Source organism: Sturnira hondurensis, unplaced genomic scaffold (genome assembly GCF_014824575.4).
Source record: "Sturnira hondurensis isolate 20B ecotype Veracruz unplaced genomic scaffold, ASM1482457v3 Scaffold0012012, whole genome shotgun sequence".
In the NCBI taxonomy this organism is placed as follows: domain Eukaryota; kingdom Metazoa; phylum Chordata; class Mammalia; order Chiroptera; family Phyllostomidae; genus Sturnira; species Sturnira hondurensis.
The window spans coordinates 1,407,833-1,433,324 of NW_028084643.1; the positions used below are offsets into that span (position 1 = coordinate 1,407,833).

At 39.4% G+C, this 25,492-nt stretch overlaps 1 protein-coding gene across 3 annotated transcripts in view; it reads left to right on the forward strand.

The window, feature by feature from the left end:
• Positions 1–25,492, forward strand: part of TEK (TEK receptor tyrosine kinase) — a 107,364-nt gene that overhangs the window by 32,177 nt on the left and 49,695 nt on the right. For all 3 annotated transcript variants that reach the window (XM_037060624.1, XM_037060623.1, XM_037060622.1), the window contains exons 2-6: positions 10,661–10,972; positions 19,625–19,735; positions 20,564–20,716; positions 23,851–23,982; positions 24,431–24,571. In XM_037060624.1, coding sequence (XP_036916519.1) covers positions 10,661–10,972; positions 19,625–19,735; positions 20,564–20,716; positions 23,851–23,982; positions 24,431–24,571 — 849 coding nt within the window. The remainder of the gene's footprint in view (positions 1–10,660; positions 10,973–19,624; positions 19,736–20,563; positions 20,717–23,850; positions 23,983–24,430; positions 24,572–25,492) is intronic.

The window sequence follows — 25,492 nt, forward strand, 5'->3', positions numbered from 1 at the left end:
GTCTATTTTGTACGTACCATTTATGCTTCTTATTCCCTGCACCTTTCCCCAATTCTCCCCCCTCCTTCACTTCACTGATAACCCTCCATGTAATCTCTATTTCTGTGAATCTGTTCCTATTCTAGTTGTTTGCCTAGTTTCTTTTTCTTTTTCTTTTTAGGTTCTGTTGTTGATAGTTGTGTCTGTTGTCATTTTACTGTTCATATTTTTTATCTTCTTTTTCTTAGATAAGGTCCTTTAACATTTCATATAATAAGGGCTTGGTCATGATGAACTCCTTGAACTTGACCTTATCTGAGAAGTAGCTTATCTGCCCTTCCATTCTAAATGAGAGCTTTGCTGGATAGAGTAATCTTGTATGTAGGTCCTTGCCTTTTATGACTTTGAATACTTCCTTCCAGCCCCTTCTTGCCTATAAGGTTTATTTTGAGAAATCAGCTGATAGTCTTATGGGTACTCCTTTGTAGGTAACTCTCTCCTTTTCTCTTGCTGCTTTTAAGATTATCTCCTTATCTTTCATCATGGGTAATGTAATTATGATGTGCCTTGGTATGTGCTTCCTTGGGTCTCACTTCTTTGGAAGAAGAAGAGTCCAGGGACTCTTTGAGCTTCCTGGACTTCCTGGAAGTTTATTTCCTTTGCCAGATTGGGGAAGTTCCCTTTCATTATTTTTCCAAATAAGTTTTCAATTTCTTGCTCTTCCTGTTTTCCTTCTTCAACCCCTATGAGTCTGATGTTGGAATGTTTAAAGTTGCCAGAGAGGTTCCTAAATCCTCTCCTCATTTTTCTGAATTCAATTTTCTTAATTCTGTTATGGTCAAATATTTATTTTTTCCTTCTGTTGTAAACTATTGATTTTCTCCCCATCACTGGTTTCCTCCCCATCACTGCTGGTTCCCTGTACATTTTCCTTTATTTCACTTTTCCTAGCCTCACTCCTCTATTTTGTGACCATACTCAACCATTTCTGTGAGTATCCTAATTACCAGTGTGTTGAACTCTGCATCTGATAGGTTGGCTATCTTTTCATTGCTTAGTTGTATTTTTTCTGCAGTTTTGATCTGTTCTTTCATTTGGGCCATGTTTTTTTGTCTTGATGCACCTGTTATGTAGTAAGGGGCAGAGCCTTAAGTTTTTATCAAGGTGGGGCAACCCATATTACTGGTTTGTGGCACTGTATGTGGGGGAGGGGTCTGAGAGGGAACAATAACTCTTGCTCAGCTCTTGGCCAGGCTTTTAATAACTTCCTCTGTGCCCACAAGTAAATTGGGCCCTTGTGGTGCTGATTCCCAAGTGGGTAGTTTTGTGTACTTTCTGGGACCCCGTGGGTCTCTCCAACAAACTCTCTTGTGAGCCTGGGAGTTTCTCCTGCTGCTTCAACTCCCACAGGTTTTTCAGTCAGAGGTTTTGAGGCTTTATTTTTCTGTGCTGGAACTCTGGGATGGTTTGTTTCATATCCCAGTGTTCCTCCTGGTTACCTGCATGCAAATATAGTGGTACTCCCTGCTCCTCCAGCCCCTGCCTTTCCCACCCAAGTCCTGCAGCCACTTCCTTGCAATGAATCCTCTCCACGATGGTTCTGTGTCTCCACCCCTCCTACTGGTCTGAATGAATATTTCTTCTTTAACTCCTTGGCTGTCAGATTTCCATATAGTTCCAGTTTCTGGAAGTTTGGTTATTTTTTGTTTTTAAATTTGATGTTGTCCTTCTTTTGGATGTTCAAAGAGGCAAAGTGTATCTACCTATGCCTCCATCATAGCCAGAACTGATTTTTCTTTACCGTAGTCTCCATTTCTTCCCATATGTGTTTGCTCTACTCAATGAGTCCTCTGAACTTCCTTGTCACCAGTGTTTTGAACTCTGTATCTAATAGGTTGTCTATGTCCCTTTCACTTAGTTCTTTTTCTGGCGTTTTGATCTGTTTTTTTCATTTGTGCCTTATTTCCTTGCCTCTGCCATTTGGCAGGCTTCCTGTGTTAGTTTCTGTGCATCCGGCAGAGCTGTTTTGATCCCTTACCTCAGCCCACCTGTTACACCGAAAGGGGCAGAGCCTTAGGTATTCACCAAGGCTGGGCAACTTGCTTCACTGCTTTGTAGTGCTGTATGTGGGGGAGGTGTCAAAGAGGGAACAATACCTCTTGCTTAGCTCTTGCCCTATTTCCAGTCACTTCACCCACTTTCTGTATGTAAATTGTACCCCTTCTACCTGTTGCCCCGGTGCTGGTTCCCAGAGTGGGTGGGTTTGTGTGTGTTCTAGGACTGTAGGGGCCCTTTATACGGACTCTTCTGAGAGACTGGCAGTAGACTGGTGTCCTAGCTTCCAAGAGTTTTTACAGCCAGAGGTTTTGAGGCTTTATTTTCCTTGCACTGGAACTGGGTTGTGCAGTTTGGCCTGGCACTGGTATCACTCACTCCCCAGGTGTCCGTCCCAGTTTTTATCCTCCATGTGTGAGTGTGGCACCATCTGTTCCACCTGCTGCCGCTGCTGCCACCTCACCGCCACCACACCGTGTCCTCTCTACCCTGGGTTCCTGTCCCTGCCCCTCCTGCCCATCTGGGTGAATATTTCCTCTTTACATCCTTAGTTGTTGGGCTCCCATACAATTAGATTTTCTAGCAGTTCTGGTTGTTTTTTGTTTTGGGATTAGTTGTGATCCTTCTTGTGGTAGTGTGAGGAGGTGAAGCTTGTCTACCTATGCCTCCAACTTGGCCGGAAGTTTTCTTCTTTGGGCACTTTTTATAATGAAATCTGTTAGTGTTTTCCTTCATGGCATTTAGTATATTCATGCCTTTGGGTGACCAAACTATAAGCTTCTTCAAGGCAGAAACCGTATTTCATTATGTTTTCACCAAAGAATGCAGAATATAGCCCAGTTCATGGTATTTACTAAGTAAACAATTATTAAATGAATTAATTCACTGAAGGTCAATCATAATTCTCACTCATTTATTTATGTTTATTCATTCACGAGTACTTATTGAAAATCTATCATATATCAGGCACTGGCCTAATTGTTAGATACAATGATGGGCAAAAGGCAAAACTGACTTTTCTTGTGGTGCTTAGAATGAAGCATAGAGGATAATAATGGAACTCAATCAGTGAAACATAGGTTCAAATTCCATCTTTCTATTGTGTGACTTGAGCATATTACTGAACATCCCTGGGTTTCAGGGGTTTTTTTAACCCATAATATGAAATATAAATACCTTCCTTTAATATCATTGTGTGTATCCAAATGGAAAATGTTTGTAAAGCACCTAGCATAGTATCTATTTGCGGTATATGACATACAGTGTTAGCTCTTTTCCTTATGTGGTGTAATCTGAGACCTGCTAGGAAGGTTGGCCCTCTCGTCACTCTCCTCTTAGCAGCTCATGATCCTGAACTTCTTCCATGGTAGATTCATTTCTTCTGATGGTTCTCTGTGGGTTGTCACTTTAAGCTATTTTTGTTTTTTCTGCAAGCAAATCTATCAAATTGCCTTTTCTATTGGGAGCTGAAGATCAGGGCACTGGAGTGAAATAATTTGTTTAATTTTGTCTTGGATGATATAGATATTTGGTTGTTGTAGTGGGTGTGTATGTCTTTGGGCAGAACAAAGGCAGAAGGGAACTTGGCAGCTCGTTGAATCAGGAGAAGAGCCCAGAAAGAGAAGGTGGTCTGGCTCCAAATCAGATTTCTCTCACATCTGATACATTTTCTGGCCCTGGTTGAACATGGTCCAGTAAGAGAGTACCCCTCTCTCAGGTTAAATGGGCAAGAACAATTAGCAGGCAGCATCGTAAGGTTTCAGGGAATTGGTGAGCTGGGAAAACTCAATTCCAGGTCTCCCAATCTTTCAGTCTTATTCCCCTTTCAGCTTTTTGCTTGTCTCTCCTCAATATCTTTCCTCCCTTACCTCAGTTGCCTTTTTGCTTTCAGCTGGAAAAACTCAGTTCCAGGTCTCCCAATCTTTCAGTCCTATTCCCCTTTCAGCTTTTTGCTTGTCTCTCCTCAATATCTTTCCTCCCTTACCTCAGTTGCCATCAAGCTCCAGGATTCTTTAGGAACCATCTTGCCAGATTTGTAAACATTCCAAATTTCCAACACATTTAATGTTAGTCCATTTATAATGCTACTGTGGAGTGATAGAAAGGGCCCTGGAGAGAAAGGTAGCTTTGCCACTACTCGAAAGCTATCTAGCCACTAGTCTTTGTGTGACCATTGACCAGTCTCTTTTCTATGGCCTCATTTGCCTTTTATAAAGGGTGAGGCTTGTACTAGGCAATCTCTCAAAACCCTTCCAGTTTAAACAATCCTTGATTCTATGGTACAATGCTCCTTCCAGTCCCATCTCACAGAATGGGGTATGCATTTAAGCATAAATGTCTATTTTATATGTAGTGAAGTCCCACTGTGTGGACTTTGTCTATTCCCTTGAAATAAAAAGGTTCCTGCCACTGACTGAAACCAATTCTAAATAGAACATGTGTCATTTATCCTGGATAGAAAATTTCTGGTGTTTGAAGGTGGGTAGAGGATGCCATTTCCTCCAGCAGATGGAAAATCATATTTGGCTGGAAGGCAGCGATGGGAAATGGGCATGTTCTTTGAGAAAACTGGCTTGCTTAGCACAACGCCTGTGTTAAAACAGTCTGTTGTTAGGGAGACACAGTCCAGTCACATCACAGATGTCCTTGTCTAACTCCATATTTCCAACTACATGCAAAAGTTAGCAACTTCCTTCAGTTATTTCCAATCTTGGAAATTTGGGTATCTTCTTGTTAATTACTCAATATTTTCCTGGAAGGAAACTGGAGGATGAAGTTATTGCACAGAGACTTACTACATATAGAAAAGGATCATAGACTGCAACAATAAAAACATTAAAGTGTTGGAAGCATGCCTGGGAACTCAATGAATTTCTTCAGAGGAGACAAGGAGGCAGAGAAGATGCTAAAATATTTTAACATAGAGTTGACATTTGGAAATGGCTCCAGGAATTCTTAGGATCCAATGAAAAAAATTAACATCAAGTTAAGGATAGAATTAAGAAAGAAAATCCTAGATATGAGTTCTATTAAACATGCATTTTCAAAACCCAGTTCAGTAGTACTTCTTCAGAAAGACTTTTCTGACTATCTTCCCATATCCCTTTCTCTTGGCTTGGGTAACTCCAATTCTCCTTCTGGCCAGATGCCACTTCCTCAGGGAGACTTCCTTGATCCACAAACCCTTCACCCACTTCAACCAAGTCTGATTGAGTTCATCATTGTGCTGTTCCACAGTAATTTGAAACTCTCTCTCGTAGTACCTGTTATGGTTCCAGCATTATATTTATGTTCTTAGTTTTATGTATGTTTTTCACATTTTCCTGTAAACTACATGAGGGTTGACATCATATCTGCTTTACTCATTGTTGTGTTTCTAGGGCCAAGTGTGGTGCTTGGAACTTGGAGGAACTCAATACAGTAGTTTGATAAATGGATGACTGGACATATAAAAGACTTCATGAAAAATTTTAAACTAAATACAGGTTTTCTTTTCAGACAGCATATAAACAAACAAAAACGCAAAGAATTCCACAAATCTCCTCTAAAGTTTTGGGGTTGTCTTTGCTTCTTTGGCTCATTACTTAGGGTGTTAATTCCAGAAATACTTTTGACTAAGACCTTTTTAGTTTATTGCTAAACACTTAATTTTAAATTGCTTTTGGCCAAGGTAGTGCTCATTGGGTAGTGCCATTTTAAATACGTAAAACTTAAAGGTATCTACTGCTGTTATAAAGGTGGGATGACCAAGAACACCCTTGGAAAATTTTTCAGCATACCCAATACCAGACTTCCAAGAAACCATACAGACAGTTCTGAACTGTTGGACCATATTCTAAATACATAGCAGTGAAACTCCACACAGCACTACAATTCTTGGATGATAAGGAGCACAATGAAATAGCCTCACTCTGCAATAATTTAACTTGCTTTTTCCTCTTAGCCTGCCAGCACTTTGAAGAGCAGGAAGTTGGGTTCATCAGAACTTGACTATCTGCAGCAGTGCTGAACTTGAATGTGGGAAGAGAAGGACAGGAGGCTGATTGGAATAAGCATGTTGTGCTACAGTGAAATGTATTTTCATCAATATTTATATTTGACCTTTCATGTTTTTCATCTGTAAAAAATAGTTAAAATGATGACCTTTGAGGTTTTTATGTTATTTAAGCAAAATTATTTTTCCCAAATGAATACAATGTCAAGCCTGATGTAAAAAAAAAAATAGATGAAAGTTGAGCAGCCCAGTGAGAGTGTGTATGTGTGGGGGTGTGTCTGAAATCTACTGTTGATTTCACCTCCACCATTCTCAAAAACTTTTTAGAAAATTAGAAATAACTCCTTGAAACAGAGTTTGGAAAACACAACTCTGTCTTTAATGTCTAATTCAATATAGTTCTATTATATGGGTGGTGATTTAGGTCCACAATTATTTATATTACTATTTTTAAAGAAAACTATTTCCATGTCTTAGTTAACAGATCATTATTCAAAGCAGTATTAGGATACAAGAAAATCTAAATGCAATCCAAGATTTAAAAAACATTTCAAGTGTGCCATAATGCGATTTAGTGAGAAAATGTTACTGTAAAGATTAGATGCTGATCACAAAAAATACAATGAACAAAACAGCATTTTAGGATACTGGTGTGCTCCAATTGTGAACAATCATTTATTTGTTAACTCGGCAGACACCTTGTTAATATGGTAAGTATTTCCTTATAAATAAGACACATTTTATGCAAATATTGAAAAGTGTTTGCAAGGTCTTTGTTTAGGAAAAATACTGTCAAACTCCAAAACATATAAGATGTATGAAATTCAATATGCATCTTACCTTTACTTATAGTGAACTCTTAGCCTTGATGAAAGAAGTGTAAATTGAACTAATGAATGAATTTGATCAGAGCCCTTCAGACTGTGGCTGTGATGAAACAACTCACCATAACTAGACGGGATAATGATGTCATGTAGGAAAGGTGGTAGGCACAGGGACTGATATTTGTGTGAGCCCAGACGGGATCTAACTTTTGGCAATTATTGTTAGGAAAATGTCTCTAATAGAAGATTCCAGCCCTGCAATTGCATAGAACTCTTTTAAGAATCCACAGTTTACAAATATACCCATTGCAATAGGTCCTCTATTCCTCTACTTTCTTTCTTTTTTAAAAAAATTTAATTCTTATTTAAGTACAGTTCTCCTCTATTTTCTTTAAAAGGCTAATTTTGGCCACCCTCATTTCCCTTTTCTTAAGTTTCATTTTAACCCATGTTTAAAATTTTTTTCCGACATTGTGGGATGACATCACATTTCCTATTATTAGTCCAATGTAGCAAGAAAGAGAAAATGCATTATTTGGATGCAATCCAAGGAGCTTTGGAAAGGATGTAGGGATAAACAATGAGAGACGCATATATTTCTATGGCTCTTGATTTCTTTCCAAATGTACCTTTTTAAGGGAAGCATAATTAATTTTACATTTTTAATTTATTTTTTATATGTAGGTAATATTCAAATGGTTCAAAAGCTATATATATGAAGAAACTTCCTCCCATCACTGTTCCCCAACCACCCAACTCTCCCCTAATGGGTCACCTTGTTCCTAGTTTCATGTATCACCTTCCAGAAATTTTTTAGGCATTCACAAACAAGTATAAATATGGACTCTTGTTTCAGGAAAACTAAGTTGAGGATTTTTAAGATCTGTCCCAGGAACCTGGTAAGGATTTCTTCTCATATCCAAAGCTCACACACAAAATCCTTTTGGTATTTTATTGTAAATGTCATTACAAAGGACAGAAGACTTGGTGGAAGAGGGCTTCCTGTAACTGGCATGCTGAATAAGCATAATAAAATGTTGTCAAATCCAGACTCTTGGATACACAATTTCCCTTTCTACCTCTGAAAGGAAAAGGAGAGAGCTGGGAGAAGCAAAAGGAAAAAGAAACCAAATCAATACCTAGAAACAATTTACAGATGAAGTGTGGTTGTCTTTTTCAATCAACTGCTTTTTCAATTATTTCCTAAAGTCATTAAATAAAACATGGCCAGTGCCAGCACAGTTCAGTGAGTTCAGACCAGATCCCTTGGTTTTGGCAAGTCACTCACCTGGCCCTAGAAATGGGGCTGGGTGGACCCAGAGATGAAAGAATTACAGTATTTCCTTCCTCTTGATGACTCCGTCTGGGAGCATGCCTGGAATGAGTGAGTGTAGGAGATGAGGTGGTGTTCACTCAGAGGCAGGGCTGGATGTGCCTGTGGAAGGGGAGTTATGCTGTTGTGTTATTTTGGGATGCTGTGATTCTGCTAGGTGTCCTACCTAGCTCATTCTCTTACAACATTTTTCTTATTGTAACCTCTTTCTCCTCTCTCAGGATCCTGAAGTTACCACTGAGGCTGAAAAGACAGGTGTTTTGTATAAGCCTTGAAAACCCATGCTAGTCAAGTTTTTTTCTCCCTCAATCCCATGTTTTGAGTTATTCCAAAAAAATGAAGCCTTAACTCCCACTTACATTGAGATTTAACTTTTAGAAATTCTTCCTAATTAGTGAGATAAAAATGTAACTCCTAGTAGGGTCATCCTCAAACCTCACTTCACACATCAAACATTGGCAATTGCCATTAATAACAAGTTGTAGGAGGATTTCCTGGCAGGTACGGTGCTCGGGCCTGGGGAAGCACTCCAAAAGGGTCTGGGAAATGAATTCCAGTCAGCCTCCAATGCTCAGCAACCACTGACCATCTTTCTATCACATTTTGTAAAAGCTGTGACATTTGCTTTTGTCCCCTAGAAACTTATTATCAAAATAGTCTTTTAAATATGGGTGAGAAAGTCAATTTAGATTCAGGAGAGTACTTTCATTTTTAACTGTATTATAGTGGAAGTGAGAGCAAAGTGAATAGATGGACTTGAATCAGGCAGATCTATAGTAAAATGTGTCCATCCACCCCCAAACCACGTGAGTTCTCTGTATGTGGAGACTAAGCAGGATATTCCTGTGTAAACCAATGCGACCAAAACAGCTTCAATGCTCCTCCTCATGAAACCATTTAGGGGAACAGAAAATAAATAAAATAGTCACAGATTATGGCAATCTTTATGAAATAAATGAAGCTGAATTAGAAGTTAATGGGATGAGAATGTGGAGATGTTATAGATAAGGAAGACAGAGAAGCCATCTATGAGAAAGCCATTTAAGCTGAGACCCAAAGGATGAGCAGAAGTCAGCCAAGCAGAGGGTGCAGAATGCATTCCAGGCACAGGGATCCTCATGTGTAAAGACTTTGGGGCGGGAAAGGGCCGGGTGTATCCAAGGAACTGAAAGATACATGAGAATTTGAATGTCAGCTCTGACTTCAACAGCTGGGGAAGATAGAATAAGTTACTCCATGTTTTGAGCCTTCACCTTTTTATATTTAAAAATAAGATAATGGTGCATACTGCACAGGGTTGTTGAGAAAACAACAGCTATTTAGTGAGATAACACATAGCTTACTTGAATCACTTTACCACTACACAAAGAGATTACAGTTGGCCCTCACCACCCAGCCTGCTTGACCTCCTAGTCATTTTATGTAGACTTGGGAATCAACCGTTTCTGGTATTTCCCCACTCAGTGAGAGGAGAGAATAGGCATAGGTTCTGTTTGTTCATCTTAGAAACTTTAGAAATCAAAACAGAAAGAGAGAGAGAGAAATAAAAGGATTTTCTTTTTTAAAATGTGCTTCATCATTCATGGAGTGAATTTTGAAGGTCAGGTAGAATTTTGTTTTTACATTTGGGAAGGGTTGAGGTTTGTGCCTAGGTGTTCAGGAAATGGAATAAAGGGAACTGAACTAATGGTCATTGTGTACCCTGTATATAACAGACACAGTGCTTGGCAAGTTATATATTTTATCTCGTTTAAATCTTCCCAAGGATCCTGCAAGGTAGGTCTTTTTAGCTTTGTTTTAAAAATGACATAAATGAAGCTCAGAGGGAAATGTAAATTTCACTCAGTCCCTGCCTTTTCTTGTGGAATTTAATATGCAATTGGGCTATTCTTTGATAATGATGAGAGGCTTTACACAGTAGCAAACAGTGGGCAAAAGTAGGTTTACAGTTGTTTTTATGGAAAATAATACAATAATTAATAAATAATACAAGAATAAGCTCTGTGTTTCACATATTCACAACTGTAAAAAACTTACTTGTATACTGTTGATATATTTCTTTAGAATGCTTTATTATTTGGCAGTAGCACACTATCATTAATTGATTAATATTAACAGAAATAAATAATGACATTATTATGAATTTACCTCAACAAGCATTGACTAAATGTCTCACTAATGTCTTAGGCATTATAACAGGTAGTACATAACTTGCTTTTGGAGAATGGAAAAAACTTATAGCCCATTGCAGCTAGGGTGTGCAGTGGTGCAGGAGTGGTTAGTAGGGTTGACGTGCTGCCATGGTAACAAGTTGTTGATGCTGTTCTGTGGAAAATAGGCACCCGATCAGAGAAACATTTTTAAAAGACTGCACACATAGCTATTTTTAGACAAGGCTTTATAAGCACCAGTTTATCTTGTGGGGCACCATGGTAATAACCCTCCTCAAAGATTATGCTCCCTCTTTCTTTTTAGGAACAGTGGACGGTGCCATGGACCTGATCTTGATCAATTCTCTGCCTCTTGTGTCTGACGCTGAAACATCCCTCACCTGCATTGCCACTGGATGGCGCCCCCAGGAGCCCCTCACCATAGGGAGAGACTTTGAAGCCTTAATGAACCAGCACCAGGATCCACTGGAAGTTACTCAAGATGTGACCAGAGAATGGGCCAAAAAAGTCATTTGGAAGAGAGAAAAGGCTAGCAAAATCAATGGTGCTTACTTCTGTGAAGGGCGAGTTCGAGGAGAGGCGGTAAAGATACGTACCATGAAGATGCGCCAACAAGGTAACGTGCCCCAGAGTGATGGGCAAGTGAGGTCCACTCACACACACACACACACACACACACCCCTTTTGTTTTGACAACTGCTCGTGGACACCTGGCATGAACTGCTTGAGTAGCTTAAAGACCTCATCTGCCTCTTTTGTAAGTAAAAATGTCTCCTGTACGCTGAGAGTTAGCGATGAAAGAGGCCATCCAGTCCAACTCCCTCACATTTAAGCCCATTCACTAGACATAGTACCTAGTTCATAAGATGAAATGAAATACATATTCTAGTAAGGGATCCATAGCCCTTATGGAAATAAGAACATGTTACATGTATGTAATATAAAGGTCACAGTAATGAAGACAACTGTGCATTGCCAAACTGTTAGTTATTTTGAGCTTTCTCATTGATTTTTAAAATTTGATTCTTTACTTTTTTAACTTCCCCTGAGTATTCATAACAGAAGCTAATGTCTTTAGTGAAACATGTAGTAGAGATAAAAAATTAAAAAGGGAACTATCTATCAATTATTACACCTAATTGATTGTCAACATGTCAGTTACCTTCTGTCACAAGATTGCTGTGTGGAACATGACCACAGACCACAGACCACAGAGGCATGCAACAATAAGCATTTATTGCTAGTGAGCCCACGTAGCTGAGTTGATTAGGTGGCTCTGCCAATATTGACTGGATTTTCTCATATGTATGAATATTGGCTGGCTGGCACCTCATTAGACTGGCCTTGGTTGGGTTAGCCTGACTGTGTTCCGTGTGCATATCAGCCTTTAGCAGGCTAACCTACATACTGTTTCATGGAGATAGCAAATGTGCACAAGAACAAGTGGAAACACATGAGGCTTCTTGAAACCTAGTCTCAGTATTATTTCCTCTCACTTCTGCCTCATTCTGTTGCCCAAAGCAAGTCAAATACCTGAGCCTAAATCAAAATGGGAAGCTACTACTCAGTTAAATGGCCAGTATGGATGGATGCTCTTCATCCCAAAGAGGGAGGAAGAACTGCGGCCTTTTTTGCAGGCTGCCATATTTGGAAAGAGACCAGGATTTAATTTTAGAAGTCAAGTACCCGGGCCCAGCTCACAGAACTCCAGAACCTTGAAGGAGGATGTTGAGGGATGTTGAGGGACAGTATTACTCCTTGCTACTGCCTCACGAGGCAGTGATGTGATGGAGCTTCATTCTTCAAATACAAGTAGGTCCTAAGCTAACTCTTCAGGGCAGTCCACCAAACTGATGACAGTTTGGAGCAGATGGTGCTGTAAATATTCTTTAGTGATTCTGTTCTGCCCTAAGGGCCCCAGGCCTGGATAGGCAGGTAGACTTGTGCATTTCTAACAAGAGCCCAGGTGATAAGGTGTTTTAGGGAGAGACCACCCTTTGAATAACAAGGGTTTAGTAGGACCCTAGCTGGGGTCCATCTGAAATTGCTTTGAATTTGCTAATAGTGGTAATTAAAAGATTTGAAGGCAGAAAGCTCATTTTAAGGTCAAAAGTGATAAAATCACTCTTTATTGCAAATGAAGGAAAAGATTCCTTAGCAAAACTGTAATGTTTCCCTTTGAATGACAGCAGGGCGAGTGGGAAAAGTGCACAACAGACATTCCCAGGAATGCAGCCCTCCAGTGAGGGAAGAGGGGTTGAACAAAGGGATGTGAGGTGTGCCAAAGCTATCATGGCTGAAAAGTCACCTCTATTATGTTTTACATGTGTCATTTTTGTAAAGAGTTATGTCCTTCTGCTGATATTTCCACATTCTGAATGAAGATAATCTGAGATCTGTGCCCTAATGGTTTCACAGGAATGAAATGTGAAATGCCACCGTGCCCTTTCTGGGATGTCCTGGGATTGTCTTTGACAAAGTATAAATATGAACCTGTAGAGCATATTAAACCAGAACAATGGGAGTCAAAAACCAATTGTAATAATCCCTTCAAACTGAGAGTTCAGGTCAGCACAGATAAAGGATAGAGTAAATTCAGTTAAGTAAGAAAACAGCAGGTTTGGATAGTGAGAAACAAGTGAGAGAAGATGGCTTTTAGATTCATCTTCACCTGAATTTTAATTATTTCTCCACTACTTACTAGCTGTGTGGGCTTAGGCAAGGTATTTAACCGCTGTAGGTCTCATTTTACATTATCTGTGAAATGGGTAAAGTAATACCTCCAAAACTGTCTTAAGTTTTAAATAAGGTGGTATATGCAAGAAGCCAGTTCCCATGAGTGCATTTAAAGTAAGATATGTCACTGGCTGGTGTAGCTCAGTGGATTGAGTACTAACCTGTGACCCAAAAGGTTGCTGGTTTGATTCCCGGTCAGGACACATGCGTGGGTTGCAGGCCAGGTCCCCAGTAGGGGGTGCAACCACACAATTGAGAGGCAACTACACATTTATGTTTTTCTCCCTCTCTGCCCCTCTCCATAAGATTAGGTAAATAAAATCCTTAAAAAAACTATTTAAAACACTATATTTAAAAAATAAATAAAATAAGATATGATTACACAATAAATGTGTTCCTGAAAAGCTTGTGTAAAGTGAGACACTGCAGAATAAGTTACATAGTAATAACAATAGTGGTTTGTAAATGGTGAGAATGGGATTTGATGCAAAGCAATCTGATTTCAGAGCCAGCATTTCTCACTAGTGCACTGCCCTTTGTATATCACTTGCAGTGTTAACCTCTCTTATTGTGAATACTTGTTTTACAAAGTACAGTAACTCCATCTGAAACTCTACAAAGCAACCCAGGACACTGTAGAGGTATGTGAGCAAAGGTCAGCCATATGCGGTTTGAGCCCAGCTCTGCAACTGAATGATCTGATGCAGGGCAAATTACTTAATTAAAATCATAGTTTCCTCATTTGAAAAAATATATAAGGGTAAAGATTGAATCACATGCATTCAAGAATTAAATCATGAACATTATCTGGCTCACAGTAAATGTTCAATAATCATCATTTTTATAATGTCTTAGAATAAATGATAATTTAGCGATACTATTAATTTTCCTACTCAGTTTCAGAAAATTTTAATATCATCTATTAACATAATTGTGAAGGACTGTACAAAATAGAAAAATAGGTGGTACTTTCATGTATTTTAATAATAACATCTCAGGCTGTCGAACCGGTTCTGTTTCTTTTGCTGACCATGCAATGGCTGAAATAAAATGGGTGTGAGGAAAGTGATATCCTTTATAGTGAATTAGGAAACCTTCAACACTCTGTCTTCGTGACAGTAGTAAGTCCCTGGTAAAACATCACGGGAACTGAGAAGTGCCTGCCCAGGGGCACAGCAGGGTAGCATAAACATCAGTATAGTCCTGCTTGCTGCTGACTCGTGCATCTGGGGAGGAAGTGGAAAATCCATTTGAGATGTGCCAAAACACAGCTTAAATTGGCTCTCCTACTCCAAATGGCCAACCTGTTTTTATCAATGGCACCATCCCAAACAGTCCAAAGCAGTTTATTTAAACCGTACTACTGATTTCATTTGGGAGTAGGGAGGTAGGTAGGAAGTTTGAGACACTTTCAACATCCAAAGATCTGTGTCAAAGTGTTCCATTGGAAGAAATATAGGTGATTTTTCTTCTGATTTTCATGTGAGAAATAGCTTTACTTTAAGAACAGCAAACTTTTCAGAAAAGTTGAGAGGGATGAGTGAGCCATTTTTATCTAAAAAACACAAATGAACATGTTAAAAGCATAAAGAAAGTAGAGAAACATGAAATCAGGTTCATTTATTTATTCTTTTACTACAGAGGTATTCTTAAGCCTCTGTTGGTGCCATAGGTGGCAGAAGCAATGATGTTCACACATCCTGAGTACTTATTGTGTGTTCTAGCAACTTCATTTACATTACCAAATGGATATTTGATGAGGACTACTATGATTCCATAGTACTAGATGAGGCTTATAGCTATTATAAAAACTTAGATATATTTGCACACCTGGTTTCCATTTGTTGGACCTGGTATGGTTCACACTGGCCTGATCCCAGAGGCCAGACCCTACCCACCACCTTGTGCTGCCCTTCAATGAACCTGCCCTCCTGGAATGCGAGGTCTAGTATGCAAGGTACCTTAGGAGTGGCACTGTAATGGGGAAATGCAGCTATGACAGCATTTAACCTGGATTCCTGGGGTTGTGTGAGGCCTCTGGAAAAGGTGACATCTAAAAGAAGTCTGATGAATGAATAGGAGTTGGTAAGACATAGGGAAAAAGGAGGAGCAGAAGAGAAAGGAGGAACTTCATAACCTGGACATGAATGATCACATGCTCTGTTTGAAGAGCCCCATGTAGCTCAGGATGGCTGGAATTGAATGCTAAGGATGCAGGCCTGCAGTGTGATGAGTCTGGAGAGTTGGTGTTATGGAACAGGTGTGGATCTCTTGAGTTTGTGTCTTAACTCTCATATGTATTCAACGTTAGGAGGCCCAGAATAAGGAAATTAGTTACCCTTACTTCTATCTCCCACATCAGTAAACAGTGGATGTTCTGTTTTCACAGGGCTTCTGTGAAATTATACAAAATAATAATGAACATAAAAGTACCTTATAAATCTAATTACTTCTAGTCCTTAACCATCATTAGAGATGACCGAAATTTTTCTCAATTATTTTTCAACCACAAGAAACATTTTTGTTTACAAACTTATTAAAAGTTGTAATAACAACTTTTTCACAATAGTTGAAAGAGTTATTATAAAGTTGTAACAATAGTTATAATAATAATTGTAATAACATCTATTTTCTGCTCCAGTTTTGGGGGATAAATGAATTATATTTTTAGTGAAGTTCTGTCCATTCATTAGCTCATCTCAGTGATCCTGAGCAACTCACCTTCTAACCTAGGCCTCAGCAACCTCCTTTATAAAAGGACATGGTGGGACTCTAAGCATTTAGAGGACTAATTCTATATAACCTTTGAAAAGTCTCTGGGGCCAAATTACCTGGTTCCAATCCTGGCTCTCCCATGAACTTGCTGTATGAGCTTGGACAGGTTACATAACCTCTCTGTACCTTACTTTCCTCATTTGTAAAATTAGGATAATTATAGTATCTACTTCACAGATATATTATAAAAATTAAATATGTGTAAAGTCCTTAGAACAATGCCTAGTACTCATAGGCACTATTGAAAGGTGATTATTGTTTTCATGATGCAGTCAAGACAAATGACATCCATCTGTGTGTACCATGTCAAAGCTGGGCTCCTGTGTCATTAGGTAGCTCAAAGTACAACACTCAGCAAAGAACAAGTAATCTAGAAACAGTAATGCAGGAGGTACCAGGCTAGACAGCAGTGGAACTCTGTTGTGACTGTTCCTACCTAAGAAAACAGGAAGCTTAAAGGGCACAGTCTGAAATAATAAAGAGCAATAATAAGAGAAAAGTACATTGGAGTTGAGCATAGGAGGGGATCTTGGTTTCTTTTCAGATACAATTTTGAGCGAGAAGTCCCGTGGTTAGCTAAGCAATCTTCACACAAAGGGGCAGGAAATATAAACAAACCCTGTAGAAAGGAATAACAGCATGAAATGGTCAGAAGAAAAGATATCATAGAAGCCCAGGACGATGTTACAGACAGCAAAAGGTATACACATGAGGGTTGCTAGAAAAAAAAAAGTACCTTGTCAGTGTGAGAGGGCGCCCACCAAAATCCCCACCCCAGACCCCCCGCCTGCCTTCCTGACATAGTTGGTTTATTTTAGTCCTGCTGAGCAAGCTGCTGTTCAAGTTCAAGTCCATGTTACAAATCTCTGCACAGCGGTGCCGCTGTTTGTTTACACTTGGGAAGGATACCGTCCTCTTCTAAGCACCTAAAGGCTTGGCATACATCATTTAATATTTCTGACAACATTTAAAAGTAAATATTTTCACTTCCAATTTACAGATGAGGAAACTGTGATGTTCAAAGGCCAGGTGACTTGCTCAAATAGGCACAGTGTGTGGTAGAGGGCAGTCTCAAACCCAGGACTGTCTTATCCCAGAGTTCACAGTGCCCTTTGGTCTACACTGTTCTCCCTCCATGTTTGTCCCTGTCACCATCTGCACCAAGACATTTATTTATATAGGAGTCCTAGCAGGGCACTGTGCTGGGGTCAGCAGTCACAGAGCAAAGCAAGCAGACAAACCTAAAGCCTGGATCCTGAGCATGGGTCAGAGGCATCTCCAGCTCTCACAGGGTAGCTCTCTAAGCACTTGCTTCTTCTCAAGCCACCCAACCTAAAAACCAGTCCGTAGGGAGTCAGACGTTAGGGTACAAGGTGTTTTGTTATTGATTTCTCATTTAGGTGCATTCTAGTCAGATAATTTGTTCTATAGGATATTTATTCTTCATTATTTATAGAGCTGTGCTTTGTGGCCTAATAGCAAGGCAATATATTTCAAAATAACATGTATTCAGATAGCTATGGACAGGGGTCCATGAATATCCAACAGATCTTTAATTGTATTATTCAAATCTATATTTGTCCTTACTAATTTTGGACTGTTTGATTAATCAGTTCTTAAATGTTTCTGTAACGCTTGTGGATTTGTCACTCTCTGGTTAATTCTGTCAGTTTTTGTTTCGTGGGTTTTTGAAGCTCTGTTGCTAGGTTCTATAATTTAATATACCTGGTGGATTATTTGTTTTTCTCATTATGTGAAGACCACCTTTATCCCAATAATTTTGTTTTGACTTTAGAAAAGATTTTTTTCTGATATAAATATTGCAATATAAGCTTCTTTTAGTTAATTGTTCAGTATATATTTTTCTGTCTCTTTATTCTCAGTCTTACAAGGTCTGTACAGAAAAAGTCCCACCATTAATAATATAACAAGGACAGTTTATATAACATCAGTGTAACTTGGCAGCCAGGGACGGTGGACTGGATTGCACATGCATGAAAAATGACAACTTCCCTGTACTCTTCAGTGGTGGTGGTAGACGCCACTGAGTGAGCGTGTGTACTGTGTGGCCGTCACTTTGAAAATGACAGTGAGTAGAGCAGTGAATCTGCATCAGATTTTGCATTAAGCTTGAAATTCCTCTGAGGAAGCTATTTGGATAATTCAGAAGGCCACAGCAGTGTGCAACTGGTGATTGGTAGCTTCATCACAACAACATGCCTGCTCATGCACGATGTCTTATACAGAGTTTTGTTTTATTTTTTTATGAAACATCAAAACACTCAGGTGACTCAGCTCCTGTATAGCCCAGATTCGACCCCTATGGCCTCTGGATTTTTCACCTTTGAAAGGGAAGAGGTTTCAGGCTATTGATGAGACTCAGGAAATTATGACAAGGCAGATAATGGTGATTGGGAGAACTGGGTGAGGCCCTACTTTGAAGGGGACTAAGACATTGTCCTATGTACAATGTTTTTTTGTATCTTGCTATCTTCTTAAGTAAATGTCTCTTTCATAGTACATGGCTGGATACTTTCTGGACAGACCTTGTATATGTCATTACACTTAATGTATAGTTCATGAAAAGAGCATATATTTATGTATTTATATATTTAATTTATTCTGATAATCTCTGGCTTTTAACATCTTTGTCATAATTTCCGCCATATTATTCTGACTTTTTGTATACCATGATTTTTCTTTGTGTTTTTTCATCCTTTTGTCTTCTGGTTTCTTCCATTCTTCCCTCCCTTCATATTTGGGGAAGATATATATTCTGTTTCTCTTCTTTTAGTGATTATCCTTACATTTTTTATGTTGGCTTAACTTCAATGTCAATTGTACCTCAATAAAGATGGCATTTTAAAAATTGGTTTAATTGAAAGCCTAGAGTTAATCCACCCTATTCTTGTAGTTGTGGCTCTCTGCCGAATATGGTATAAGTTAAAGGAATTTAGAAACTATTGTAGCTGGGAGAAAGTTAGATAATTTTATTCACACATCTTGTCCCCCAAAACAAGGAATTCGGGCAATGTTTTGTTCCAAGCTTAAAGCAGAGATAGAAATTTCCAAAATGATTTATAAGTCAAATATATAATACCCTTTCAGTTTCATCACAGTACTTCAGTCTCATGACTATGTCAGCTCATATATAGATAGCTAACGGATAAAAGGCAAGATATTGGACCCAATCTTTGCCTTATTTTTCAATACTTTGATATTTACACCATTAATAATAAGTGCAGCATTGTATTGACTCTATTTGAGCAATGCTTGGGGCATCCCAAAGCAATGAGAATTGTGTAGAGCAGCAACACCACCAAAGGACCGAGGGAAAAGCCATTTGGCAAATATCTGGTCAGTCACATTCTACTCAGCTTTGAGGAAACTCTCTAGGCATTAGAGAAGGATGGCAGATTCGTAGTGAATAAGTTTATAGTTAATATCAGGTATTAGTTTGGTAATAGGTATTAATCAACAAAGTCTTCACCTCCCTCCTAGTTGCACAGAAAAAATGTACATACATATGTTGTGTGCATATATTTACATTTTTATAGAGGAAATAACCCTTCCTTTCATCAGAGTCTTTAAAAAATAACCTTAAGAAAGGTTAAAACCCATTATCCACCACTGTTTTTAATATCATCAAAACCAGGTGACTCCTGTTCAGGGACAGCCCTCACTGTCTAAAGTTCAAGGTTCAATTGCTCCTGGAGAAAATGTGACCTCATTTTGTTTTCTCTCTCTCTCTTAAAAGCTTCCTTCTTACCAGCTACTTTAACTATGACTGTGGACAGGGGAGATAATGTGAATATATCTTTCAAAAAGGTGTTGATTAAAGAAGAAGATGCAGTGATTTACAAAAATGGTGAGTATGTGTTTGGTGTGAGATATCAGATAGCACAAAACATTTTAGGTCATTCTATTATTACAGTCTTAGGAGCAGATGTTTGAAGTAAAGCCACTATGGTACAAGCTAATCGAATTATGTGAAAGAAGCTATCTTTGGCAATGTATTTGGTCACTTACATAAATCAGAGATTCATATACATATATGAATGTACATAGGAGTTATAAATGTACAACCAACCTCACTGTGATGTGATAAGTGGGGTTCCAAATTCTGCCACATAAAATGTTTGTTTGTTTGATTACAAGATCAAGAAAATGACCACAGTGAGCCTGGAAAGCCAACTGCCAATCATTCTTGGGATCTTAACTGTGAAATCCAAATCTGTCTCCATCCAAATACAGCTTGGCACCACTTGATGGCAGTTACCTGATTCTGCTAAAATATTGCTGGGGACTATTCTGAGTTCTGTGGGTAGACAGGACTTCCAGATTGGAGAAGTAATGCTAGGTATTTTCTGATTAATGGATGAGTTGGCAGGGTTATTGCCCACTTGGATTTGCCTGTTCACCTCTCCCTGCAGATGATAAAAACGTTGATCTACCCCCATCTTCATTTGTTTGGCAGTAGATCCTATAGACTAACAGTCTATCTGCTCTATCACCATACCCTTCTTGACTGTGGGAGAGCAAGGAGCAGCTCAGCCTTTTCGTTCTTCTCCTACATTCAGTGTGCTAGGGCATATTTTCTATTGGGTCATGGGAAGCTGATCGAGTAGAGGAGGCAGGGAAGGAAAAAGGAGTGTTTGAGTCTTATCCATTATTCCCTACTCTTCTCCTTCACCAGGTTCCTTCATCCATTCAGTGCCCCGGCACGAAGTACCTGATATTTTAGAAGTACATCTGCCTCATGCTCAGCCCCAGGATGCTGGAGTGTACTCGGCCAGGTACATAGGAGGAAACCTCTTCACCTCGGCCTTCACCAGGCTGATCGTCCGGAGTAAGTGGCTGAGAGGCTACCATCTGTGATGGCATAATTGTTAGGATTTTTAGTTGCAAGTAACAAACTGACTCTGGCTGCTAAAGCAAAAGCCAGGCACTTGCTGGAAGTATGCAAAGGACTCTTAGAGAATTGATGGAAAAGCTGACAAGTAACTTTTCAGAAAAGATAGGCTCCAAGGGTGATCTGGGGCTCAGCATTGGTGGGGAAGAGTGGGCTTTCTCTCTAGGATGCTACCCACCTATCATTTCCCTGACTTAGCTTCAGTGACGTGTCTTTTACGTCCACATTTTGACTTCCCATGACAGAGAATAAAACTGGTCTAACTAACATATCTCAGATGTCTATTCATCTAACCAACAAGCTCTAGACAACGGTGGAGCTACATACTATGGTATAGGCACTAGGACCTCATACTTGAACAACAGCACCATTCCCACATTAAGGGGAAATCACAGTGAGCTGGGCAGTCTCCCTGATAAGTGTCCTACAGGGGGGTGAGGTGGGCCATCTGGGTTGGTCTAATATCTTATTAAACAATATGTCTCCTATAAATCCTACACAGTCCAGATCATTTAACTCTCAGTGTGGTTTCTATTTTCAGGTTCGAAAAATGTAAGAGTTAGAATTAGTGGAAACTACACTCACCCCATTATAGCTATCAAAATGGGAAGTAATCATCACCAGTAGTTTTTACAAGAAACTGATCTGTAGAAAACAAAAAGAATGCCCTGAGTTTTCCCTACTCATGTGAGGTATCCATAATATTAAATATTCAGGCTTTCGGCCTAAGTGCTTGGGATGCTATGTCATTCCCTAATGATTGGTATCTCTAACTCATGAAGAATATTTATTTTGCTTTGCACTATATTCACTTATTCATTTGTTCATTCACTGAGCAAATATGTATTGATTCTGTGTCAGACATTGTGTTGGTGTTGAGAATACAAGGATAATCAAATGAGCCACTGTGCCTTGGATAATCCCCAATTAAAGCAGATACACACACACACACACACAAACAGGTGTTGCAATATGACTATGGAAGTATGAAAAGTGTGGTTCATCTAGTTTGGGCTGGTGATGCCCCCTTTTACTCCACTACACTTGAAAAGTTTGTACAGCAAGGACACAATTTATACTCATTTCTTAGATGGTTTCTCTCCAGTCTGATACAGCACATGTACCATGGTGCTCAGAGTCGGGGGGTAGATGGGCAGGTTTTCCAGAAATATCAGATGTTTATATATGGTAAAAAGTTTAAAGCTTTAAAAACTGACTTAGCATAGACTAGAATTTAAAATTTGCCTGAACTTTTAAGCAAGAGACTAAGTACATTTTGATTTTCAAGTTGTCTCTTTCTCAGATTGCTCGAAGCACGTGTTTATTTTCTTTTGCTCTTAGGAGTATTTCAGCGAAAGTGTTTTAGAATCACTGCTTGTATCTAAAATCATTCTAAGAAGTTTGAGTTCAGTGCAGTTTCCCATTTAAAAGCATTTCCCCCACTATGACCTCTCTGATGCCTCAGCATTTGAAGGCAATTATCCATTTCTCATAACTGTGGGTGTCTCTCTCCAGGACAAATTGCAGCCTAGGAGCAGTCAGTGTTTAAAGACTGTGTAGTAAAAATCACACTGGTTGTGTTTATAGGATTTCTCTTTAGTATAAGTTTCCTCCCTGACAAAACATTCTTCAAAAGCACCAAATTTACAGTATCTCTCTCTGTATGCCATGAATATGTGGTTTCCTAAAGTACAAAACCATGAGGCTTTTTAAGTAAATAGCAATTGCATACTTGTTACTTATCAGCAAACTCCTTTCCTGACTTCATCCCCGAGACATCACCCAGTTATTTCCTGGAGCTTCATTCGCTGCTCCTTCCCAGGATCTGGGAAGCTGGGACAGGTTTATGGACAGCTAGTTACAGGGCTAGAGACATGGTTTAATGTGACAGGAAGCCTGTTTTCATCTCCAGGTTTTACTACCAGTAGTCTTCACTGTGGGCAAATAACCCGGTGTCAGGCTCTTGAGAAATCATGAGTTGTACAGAATAATTTTTCCTTTTACATATTAAGGTATGTCAATATTAGCTTTTAGGCATTTTGTAGCTTTATCTAGTAAGTGGGAGGCTGTAAGAAAAGGTCTGTGTTGACAGTCCTCCTGATTATTTTAGAGAAAATACTGATAACCAGTAGTTCTTGCCAAAGAAATTACAAGGTTACATCAGCTGTAGGCACAGGTCCAAGCTTAACCATCATGAAACTAACACTCAGGGACAAAGATGATCAAAAGACAAATTAAATAAAATTCCTGAGCACAAAAGGTCACCCCAAACTGCCTGGTTTTTCTTTATATCAGAAGTTATCCTTGGACATAATTAACAATCTCAAATCACCAAGTGCTGGAGAGAACTAACCAGGAAATATGAAGCTAGGAGCATTTGATCATCCACGTACTTTAGATTTCTGTATTTTGTTTCACTTTTCATGTTTTCTGCCTGAAAAAAACGGATGATGTTACTACCTTCCCTTTTTAGCTGTATGTCTTCTCCACATACTCTATATCACAGGTTCTCAACTCTGGCTTGTTTCAGAATCATCTAGGAGACTTGTTAAGCTTTGATGGCCAGACCACCACCAGAGTTTCTCATCAGAGGGTCACGGGTGGGGAGTCTGAAATTTGCATGTCTAACGGATTCTCCGGTGGTGGAGATACACTTTGGATTAAGGATCACACTTTGAAAACCACTGCTCTAGATAGTCCGTAGCCACACCTAAAGTCCCCTGAGCACTCCAAGCCCTATTTTTGGCCTCACCTTCACCTGAACACACTTTGCAGTCTTATCTTTTTTGCTACTTAGGTGGTCCTGCAGATTCAGCTCACGTACCACTTCCTCTGAGAAGCTTTCCTTTCTGCCCCTTTCCATTCCCAAGACGGAATTCGGCAATTTTTGTCTTTGTTTCTATTATTATTTCCTGTAAACATAGCTGTTTCCCACATTCAACTATTAGCTTTTAAAGAGAAAAGATTATGTTTTGTTTATATTTATTCACTAGCCTCCACTAAAATGACTAATATGCAGTAGAGTTGTCAGTGGGCTTTACTCACCACAGCCTTGTTTTCCTTAACAAAAGGATGTGAAGCTCAGAAATGGGGACCTGATTGTAACCGGATCTGCACCGCATGTATGAACAATGGTGTCTGCCATGAAGATACTGGAGAATGCATTTGCCCTCCTGGGTTTATGGGGAGAACATGTGAGACAGGTGAGTCAAAGGTACTTGATGAGTGAGTTGTGGATTTAAAAAGACATCATTGGATCTAGAGTTTTATATTTGGACAGAGTTGGGAATGGAAGTTAAATGGCCTCTGTAAGGCCTATGGTACCTTTGTGTGAATTTTTTAAAAAGTGCCCTTTTCTAAAGGCTTTTTTATTGGCAACTATTGAAAAGTTGCAATGCACACATAAGTCTATAAGGTGTGTGATGTGTCACCCCCTAGGTTTGTGCTGTACACAGCCTGCATAACTGGGTTCTGGGGCAGTTTAGTCGTCTGTAAAAAGGACCGTAAGTGTGAGTTCACCCTGCCCGTGCCACAGCTAAGACTGCATCACTTTCCATGTTCAGTGGTCTAGGAGAAACCCTTTAAAAGAAGAATTATGCACTTCAAAGGGTTGCATATTTGACTCTTAATCATCTTTTTTTCCCACTAAAGCTTGTGAACTGCACACATTTGGCAGAACTTGTAAAGAAAGGTGTAGTGGGCCAGAGGGATGCAAGTCCTACGTGTTCTGCCTCCCAGACCCCTACGGGTGTTCCTGTGCCACAGGCTGGAAGAGTCTGCAGTGCAATGAAGGTACGCATAAATCACACTGCTGGACAGCAGAAGTCCTAGCAGGTCTGTCAAGGAGGTCTGGCTTTTAAAAATCATAGCGTAGGAGGATATACTTGGACTTCTCAGTCAGCTCTCTATCCATTGCTGAGCTACAGGGTTTTGCATCACAGATGATTTCAAGTTAATTATAGTTTCACATGAAGACTCTGGACCTCAGAGAAGAGTGCTTCTTATATGTACCACCTGGGGGATCTTATTAAAACACAGATCCCGATTTCATGAGTCTGGACTGGGGCCTGCAGTTCTGCATTGCTAACGAGCTCCCACATGGTGCTGATGCTGTTGGTTTTCAGACCACACTTGAAGCTGGAAGGCCATCGCTTTGCTTTCTCAATGCATCATAAATATCAGCACTTTCAGGTCATATCCAGACAGGATTTGGAATTTGAAAATTGAGAAAGTTGAGCTCTTATCTTTCGTGGGCCTTATTCGTGCAGTACTAACTTCCCCTACTCAACGAGTCCCTCTGGCCTTTCTCAAATATACTTTTCCACTTGATGAGGCACAAAGGCATGTGTTTCCCATCCATTTTGCCGGATGTGTTTCACATCAACTGTGTAACACAGTAGCTTAACATGAACCTGAACCTGTAGCTAACTATGCAAGATATTTTCTAATGAATATGAATGCAGATCTCAAAAGATTTTCAGTATATACCTCATAAGTCAGCTTTTTCCACATCTGGCACTATTTGAAGCTACAGTGGGGTCCCGGCAACCTGATAACAATGGCCTAGGGCAAGGCAGTTCAATAGAAATAAAAGCAAGACACATCTGTACCTAAAATTTTTCTAGTCGCCACATTTAAAAAGTAAAAGAAATTGGTGAAATAATTGTAACACTTCATTTAACCTACTATATCAAAAATATTTCAGTAATCCTT